At 50.7% G+C, this 8,584-nt stretch overlaps 1 protein-coding gene across 1 annotated transcript; it reads right to left on the bottom strand.

The window, feature by feature from the left end:
* Positions 1-4,428: 4,428 nt before the first annotated feature.
* On the bottom strand, positions 4,429-7,413 carry ZCCHC3 (zinc finger CCHC-type containing 3). The gene has a single exon (XM_047854240.1). It carries the CDS (start codon positions 7,165-7,167, stop codon positions 5,944-5,946), a length of 1,224 nt encoding a protein of 407 aa, XP_047710196.1. The 5' UTR covers positions 7,168-7,413; the 3' UTR covers positions 4,429-5,943.
* Between the last annotated feature and the right edge of the window lie 1,171 nt (positions 7,414-8,584).

Raw genomic sequence — 8,584 nt, 5'->3', positions numbered from 1 at the left:
AATGTCAGGGCACCCCATCCACAGGGTTAATATTATTTCCTTATATACATATAAACTGGTTTCTTTATAGGTAAGTACATATATGCATATGTCTTGTGGCCACGATATAAAATGCATATCTTCTTTTCTTTTTTTTTTTTTTTTCAACGTTTATTTATTTTTGGGACAGAGAGAGACAGAGCATGAACGGGGGAGGGGCAGAGAGAGAGGGAGACACAGAATCAGAAACAGGCTCCAGGCTCTGAGCCATCAGCCCAGAGCCTGACGCGGGGCTCGAACTCACGGACCGCGAGATCGTGACCTGGCTGAAGTTGGACGCTTAACCGACTGCGCCACCCAGGCGCCCCTAAAATGCATATCTTATTATGGGATGTGGTTAAAGAGTTTGAAGACCATTGCTATAGGACTCCCGTTTATTTCTCCAGCCCAGAACTCTCCTTAGAATTTAAGACCTTGTATATTGAGCCACCTGTTCCACACCTTCTCTCAGACATCCTCTATGTCCCACAGCTGGAAACCTGGGAGTCCTCTTTGGTACTGACACCTCCCCCAGTCCATGTCTAAGTCTTGCTGCTTTAAACTCCTAAATATGTTTACCCTGCCTGCTTGTCTTAAAAACATTTTTTTTTCATGTTTATTTATTTTTGAGAGAGAGAGAGGCAGAGCACGAGCTGGGGAGGGGCAGAGACAGAGAGGGAGACATAGAATCCAAAACAGGCTCCAGGCTCTGACCTGTCAGCACAGAGGCCAACGTGGGGCTTGAACTCACGGACCGCGAGATCATGACCTGAGCGGAAGTCGGACACTTAACCAACTGAGCCGCCCAGGCGCCCCTCCCTGCCTACTTTTCTTATTCTGTCTTCAGCATCCAGGTCCAAGGTACCCTCATCGCTCACCTGGGGAAACTGGCCTTTTTTCTACTTGCGTTCCCCACTGACTCATTCACTACAAAGTATCCACAATGATCTTTTATTTAAAACTTTTTTCCTTTTATTTATTTTAGAGAACTAGTGAAAACATGAGTGGGGTTGGGGCACACACAGAGAAAGAGAGTAAGAGAGAGAGAGAGAGAGACAGACAGACAGACAGAGAGAGAGAGAATCTCAAGCAAGCTCCATGCTCAGCACGGAGGCTGACGAAGGGTTCTATCCCACGACCCTGGGACCATGACCTGAGCCGAAATCAAGAGTTGGACACTCAGCCGACTGAGCCACCCAGGCGACCCATGAATGATCTTTTAAAAATACAACCATGAGGCGCCTGGGTGGCTCAGTCGGTTAAGCATCCAACTTAGGCTCGGGTCATGATCTCACAGTTTGTGGGTTCGAGCCCCGCGTCGGGCTCTGTGCTGACAGCTGGGAGCCTTGGAGCCTGCTTTGGATTCTGTGTCTCCCTCTCTCTCTCTGCCTTTCTCCCTCTCCCACTCTGTCTCTCTGTAAGATAAATAATAAACATTAAAAAAAATAAAAAAAGATACAACCCTGATCATGTCACTTCCTTGCTCAAAGATCTTTCAGTGGCTCCTCATTATATTCTTACACTCAAATTCTAAACATGGCTGACCAGACCCCAGGGTCTGTAGCCTTATTTTGTACCTCCTACCTCTGCACTGGCCACACTGGCTGTTCTGGATAGGGTTAGATGTCAGACAATATCTGTTCCCACTGTTTGTTTTTGTTTTTTATTAAGTAAACTCTATCCCCCATGTGGGGCTTGAACTCACGACCCCAAGATCAAGAAGAGTCCTATGCCCTACCGACTGAGCCAGTTAAGTGCCCTCATTCCCACTGTTTATGTGCCTTACTGTGCTATGCATGCTGTAAAGCTAAAACTTTCTGACTCCCTTGCAGCTAGAGCTGCAGCAATGAGATATACTTGCATGAGGTTTGAAGGTGGAAGGAAGTAAGGCAGAAGTCAAATAGTTTTGGCTGTTTCTACTCATAAGTAAGGTTGTGGAGACACCGGTGTCATGTCTCTGACTTCAAAACCTCACTTCACTGTCCTGGCAGTAGAATTGGAAGTAGTTTTCCGATCCCAGCAGCCTGTCCTTGGAGACGGTAGCTTCAGTAGTATGTCCTCAAACTCAACCCTTCCAGTGATGGCTCCTGGCTCTTTTTTGTGAGAGGTAGCAGCTCCTCTGGTAAGTCAGTTCAGTAGTGTTCTAGGAGTCATTCCTAATACCCACCCTAGGTCCCATTACCTTCTTCGATACCTAGAGTGGTTTCTGTTTCTTTCTTTCTTTTTTAAATATTTATTTTTGAGAGGCAGGGGAGGGGCAGAGAAAGAGGGAGACAGAGGATCCGAAGCAGGCTCTGCCTTAACAATGGGAGCAGGCGCAGTTCATGCAGGGCTTGAACTCACAAACCGTGAGATCGTGACCTGAGCCAAAGTTGGAGGCTTAACAGACTGAGCCACCCAGGTGCCCCAAAGTGGTTTTCTAAACCTGGACTGATACACTGGGCTTCATGTGGTTTTAGTCATGCCTCCTCTCACCATAGGGTTATTAAACTTGTTATCTCTGCTGCCTAGGCTGCCCTTGTCACTGGTTAACCCCCACGCCATCTCTCAACTCCTTATGTTTTCTTTTGATCTCAATTAAACGTTTTTTGGGGACGTTATCCCTGACCCTGACCCCTAAGATCAGATCCATCTCTGTATGTTTCTTGCAGTGCTTTTTTATCACACTTTGTAATTATGTCTTTGTGTGGTTCTAGAATTTGAGCCCCAGGGAACTTGACTATGTTGCTGTATTCCATTTCCTAGAAAGAGTTGGTGCTTAATATATATGCGAAATAAGTGAATGGAACGGAGGCGGCCAGACTGGAAGGGGTCAGGACAAAATAAAGCCTCTTAAGTAACACTGACAAGCCCTGGGTCACCTCCTCTTGGCCTTTTCCCAACCACATCTTTCTGTGACTCTGTAGCCAGCCTGAACAGCCTGTGTACTCTGGCCTCCGGGCCTTTGCACAGGCTGTTCCTGTTGCTTGGATCTCTCTTCCCTCTCCACCTGACTTATTCATCTTGTGGGTGTCGGTCATGACATCATCATCTCTTCCAGGAGACCTGTACTTCAGACAATTTTATATGCTTTGTATATACTTTTTTCAGAGTATTAAAAAAATTATTTAAAAAACTGCTCATCACTTATCTGTATCTCCTTCTGCAAGTAACCCTCTCATTCCCGGGTGTGTGCAAACTACCCTACAGAAGGGCTTGGCTCTAATGGCCCTCAGTATCTGTTGAAAGCGGAATGAAAGAAATGTCAGCTAATCAGCCAGCCTCAGCTTGGGGATCTCTGCACACTCTCTAGGAGCCCACGAACAGTGAGGGATTGTAATTCGGAGGTAGCTAGATCAGGAGGAAGCTGGGGGAGGTTTGTTCCGCTCCAGCCCATGGCTGAGTCCCCAGACCGCCAGGCAGGAGGCCCTGGAGTAGATCCTGTGGGGGATGGGCAGGGAAATAGTTTCTTCCTCTGCTCCCTCCAGGAGAGTTGGAGGGGGAGGCAAGGCAGAGAGAGGGAAGATTCCTTCCAAGGAGGCTCCTTGGCACGGTGCCTGCTTGGAGGGAGGGCGGATATGATGAATGCAGGCTTTCTCTCTGCCTTCAGCCCTGTGAAGGAGGGAAACCCAAGGCAGAGAAGGGAGAGCTGATGGGGGAGGGACAGGACTGGAGGGAGGGATGGAGGAGGGAAGAGTCTGTTTGCTTTGGGAGACAGGAAGGAGGGGCTATACAGGCTTGGCAAGGCGGGGCTCTCAAGAGCCACCCAGGCCTCAACCACACCTGATCAGCTCTGGAAATATCCTGAAATCACTGAGTTAGAGAATCAGTACACTGAGAATTTTAATTCTTGGGATTGGATCATTTTAACATCTCTGAGCTGAAAATCCTTCAGTCAGTTGTGTCTGGGGTCTTCAGGGCTGGCTTGGAGGAGTGAGTCAGCTCTCTGGGAAGTTTCCCAGACTCTTTCTTACTCCCTAATACCTGGAAGAGATGGCGTTTTTTAAAAACCTGTGAATACTTTGCATCCTATTTGTGGCACTTCCCCATTGTAATCTGAGGGCAGAATCCCTCTCTCTCACTTTAATACCATTCAGAACTATAGTCTCAAGCCTGGCTGCCAATCAGAGTTGTTGGGGGCGGGGGTGCTTGCTAAAAATGTTTTCATTCACACCAGTGGTTTTGATTCCTTGGAGCAAAGTTAGGACTTAGAACTTGAGTTTTTGCCATGTGCCAAGTGAGTGTAACGCGTACATACGGTTTAGGAAACAACGCCAAAGGGTCTGGCACAACCTAGTAGGTGCTACGTGTTGCCTACAGGGGTTGGAAATGTATTTGCAGGGTAAACAAATGATGGGTAAGAAGCATGGATTAAACTAGAGTCTGTGTACCCTAGCATCTTCCACTCTGAAAGGAAATAGGGCAACAGTGTTAGCAATACAAAAGATAAATATTTATTCAGAACAAAACTTTGAACAATCGATTTTACATTCTAAGCCACAAGGAAATAGCAAAACATAAAGCGAAGGAAAAACAAAAACTAAAAGAAAAGCAGTGTACTGTCTTTTCTACTTTAACTTGATAACACTCAGTTGACCCAATGCCCTCTTGCAAGTGGTCTGTTTTGCAAGTACATTTTAGAGCTAACAGCTCACTTACGATTACAGGTTAAAATCACCTTTCTCCTGTGAGTGAGGAAGCTATAGATGAGCTCCAGTCAGATGCTTCTCTGGGGTTTCTAGCTATTGAGGCTAAGGTGCAAATGTAAACCTCCGGTAGGTTTCCTTACTGAGGAGCACCCCCATTTCTAAGCAGTGGCAATGAGGGGCGGAGGGTGAGGTCCCAAAGGACTTGGCACTTCAATCCAGATACACTACCCCAGGGGGCAGTAAGCACACCCTGGATTATGTTCCTTTGTCCCTTCCTGATCTCCCAAGTATTCAGAAGCCCCTGCTAAATGTCTTTCTCCCCCAGATGATTTCGTAGCATTCCTCTGGGCTCACCATTCTGGAGAGATCAGACTTTCTGGGCCCTCAAGTGTTGAGGAAAATGTTGTGAAGTGTGAGAGGTAGTGGAATGAACACCGGGCTTGGGGTCAGGGAACTCTACTCTAGGCTAGCTCTGGAACCAGACAGCTATGTGATTTTGACCCAGTCACTGACCCTCTCTGGGCCTGTTGCACCTGTTGGAAATCCAGGGGGTTGGTCTAAACCAATTTTTAGGTCCTTTCCAGTAAGACAATTCTAAATTCCATGATTCTGTGAAAGAAAAATGGCTTCTGAGCCACTGAACAGCTGTCCCAAAGTCCATGCATTTTAATGCCATAAGAGAGGCCCTTGGCCACCATTCAGAGCTTATTGACTCAGATTACGTACACTTCTAACAACACTGGTTTCACAAATTCTCAGACCACAGAGATTAGAAGCAGCAAATTAAAAGGGGGAGGGGAAGAGCTGCAAAAAGTAGACACCCTGACAGAAGCCACAGTCAACAATGTTCTGGATTCAACAAACACTGACAGAGTGCCTACCACGTGGTGGGCCCTGTACCTAGGGCCGGGGCATAAAGATGAGCAAGGCAGCCCAATGGGTGAAAATCCTGGGAGAGGACAAGGCGTGGGGAGTAAAAAGTACACAAAAAAACCCCACACAAAAACCACAACCCCCCCCCCCAAAACAACCCACGTACAAAAACGAAAAACAAAATCTTAAAAAGAGGCGACACATCTGCACACGACAGTTCTCGGTAGTCACTGATGACAGAGTCACCAATTCAGAAAAGGCTGAAATGGAGTAAACTCGGTTTAAGAAGGCAGAGAGAGAGAGATGTCTCTTGTACGTTTAAAAAGATCTCCTTCAAAAACGATAAAAAATGGTTTAAAAAAAAGTTTTGGCACTTAAGAGGGGGTAAGCTGGCTCTGGGTTCCCCTGGCAGGCAGGCGGGTATTCAGTGCCCAGCCACCCCGGTTAGCTGAGCTGCCACGGAATTGTGAACTGCTTTGGGACACTGGGCAAAGGCGTGTCCTCGCTTGCCGCAGAGGTTGCAAACGATGCCCTTCCGGCAGTAAGGGCTCAGATGCCCCTCCTCCCCGCACCTGAAGCACCTGTCCTGCGTGCAGCTGCCGCTCATGTGGGTCCGGGAACCACATTTAAAGCACGTCTTGGGCTGCCCCTTGTACCAGCTGTAGCCCCTCTCGGCCCCCAGGAAGAAGGCCCCGGGCAGGTGCCTGACCCCGCCCTCCCCCTGGCGCAGCTCGATCTCACACTTGTACTCCCCGGTCCAGATCCCAAACCTGTCGGTCACTTTCACGGGCACGGCCAGGACATCGCAGTGGCGCTTGAGCCAGGTCACGATGTCCTCCACGTCCACCGTCTCGTTCCGGAAGAGGATGAAGAGCGTCTTCAAGCTGGACTTGCTCCGCCCCAGCACCACAAAGTTCTCCCAGCAGTCCTCCTGCTCGCGCTTCTCCTCGTAGACGCGTAGGAACAGGGCCAGCTTCTCCGCCGAGCGGAAGCTCACGTCGAACTCGCGACTGCCCGGGATCTGGATGACCGCGTAGATGTCGCTCGGGTCCATGCCGATGGAGCGCAGGATGAGCGCGCCCACCACGAAGTCCCGAGTCGGGCAGGCACCCTCGTCTCCCTGGAAACAGATGCGCACCAGGAAGCGGCCTTTGCCCGGGCCCGCCGCGGGGCCCGTCGCCGCTGCCTGCTCGTCCTGAGCGGGCCGCTCGGCTGCGTCCTCGGCCGCGCCAGGCCTGGCCGGGCCCGCCATGGCCGCCGCCTCGGCCTTCTTTCTCCGGGCCGCCTCGGCCGCGCCTTTCTTCTTGCGCGGGTCCGCCACCTCGCCGGCCGGGTCCCTCCGCCGGCCCTTCGGGTCCCCGCGGCCGGCCGGGGGGAAGTCGCCGAGGCCCGGCGCCGCCAGGCCCGCGGGGGCGCCTAGCCCGCCGCCCACGCCGCCCACGCCGCTGCCGCCTTCCTCCTCCCGCCGCGGCGGCCGCGACTCGCGGAACTCGCCCTTCTTCTCGGCCAGGTTCTTCACCACCTGGGCCCAGCCCATCTTCTCGCGGCCGCCCTCGGCCTCCTCGCCGCGGGCCGCGGGCCGCGCGGGGGGCAGGAGCTGCGGCCGCCCCCGCTTCCTCTCCTCCTCCGCGCCGCCGCCGGTGGCCATTTTACCTCCTTCCCAGCATCCTCCACTCGCTCCCGCAGCCAAAGGGCGCCCATCCGCGCGCCCGCCCGCCCGGGGCTGTGGGGGTTTGGTGTGTGTGTGTGTGTGTGTATGTGTGTGTGTGTTTTTTGAAATTCGACGCTTCTCTCCCCCGCCCCGCCGAAGGTATTTACCCGCGGCGCGCAGCGGCCAGCGCCGGCCCCGAGCCCTCGGGTAACGGCCGAGCCGCGTCTCCGCCAGCGCGCGCTCCGGCCCCACCTCCTGGGCGCCCGGGCGGGATGCGCCGCTTGGAGCGCGTCCCTGTCCCTTGCGAAGGCTTGGCAGCCCCGGGCCACGCTCTCGAGGATTCGCTCTTTCGCAAGCGGTCCTCGATGATTTCATTCAGGCAGCATCGTGAACGGCCCACGGCCCCAAGACGAGCCTATTTTGTTTTCTTTTCTATACCTCTTCTGTTTAACCAGAAACAAACGAAACTTAGCTCTCCCTCCTTTCAGAGCCCACGGCAGTGCATTGTTTTTCCAACGTTGGGTTATGGACATTTTCAAACACAAAGTTGGAAGAATTTTACGGTCAACATCTTACCTTTACCTTTGGAGTATTTTAACATCATTAGAATTTTTACTGTGCCTTATCACAGTACACCTCTATTCATCAGTCCTTTTGATACATTCCTAAATGATGCTGCATTTTTTAAAAAGACCCATTATACTCATGATGACAATTATAATATATTGAGCTCTTCAGTGCCCGGTACTGTACTAAGCTCATTAGCACACTTTAAGCTCTATCACATGGAATCTTCCAAAACCACGCTGTAATGACACCCCTATCACAGGAGGCAGGGGCCTGGAGACCGGGTTAAAACACTTGGCCGAGTGTCAGAGTAATAGGCGACCGCATGTGTAGGTGGCTTATATTTCGAAACTGCTTTGCTTCTGACATTGTGGATCAAGGACTATTTGCATCAGACTCTCCGGAAAATCTGGTTGACACGAAGATTCTCAGCTGAAGTTAGCACTGGACAGAATTTGTATTCCTCCATCTGTCTCAAATGGTGCTTTGGAAGCATTAATAAAATCTGGGTGTTTGAGGGGATGGGTTAACAATACGCTTTGTCAGCTTTGTTTTCTTTATGCAAATCTGTGTGCATCTCAGGGTGTTTCAGTGACCATTGTGACTTTAGTGAAAGAAGAGGTGGATTGTGGAGTCAGGGAGACCCTAGTGTGAATCTGACTGATTTGAATCTCAGCCTTGTCACATGGGGCCAATGACCTCAGTTTTCATAGGCTCAGTTTGCTCATCCATAACAAAGGGATATTAATGTCTACTCTCAGAAGACTAATGTTGGGGTTCAAGGAGGTTGTGTGTCAAAGAGCTTGGTCCACAGGGGGTTTCCAAGAAAGGCTATTCTTCATTCTGT

The sequence above is a fragment of the Prionailurus viverrinus genome, chromosome A3 (assembly GCF_022837055.1).
Source record: "Prionailurus viverrinus isolate Anna chromosome A3, UM_Priviv_1.0, whole genome shotgun sequence".
NCBI classification, from domain to species: Eukaryota; Metazoa; Chordata; class Mammalia; order Carnivora; family Felidae; genus Prionailurus; species Prionailurus viverrinus.
Note: the sequence above shows the minus strand (reverse complement) of the source record. Positions and strands in the feature narration are given on the sequence as shown.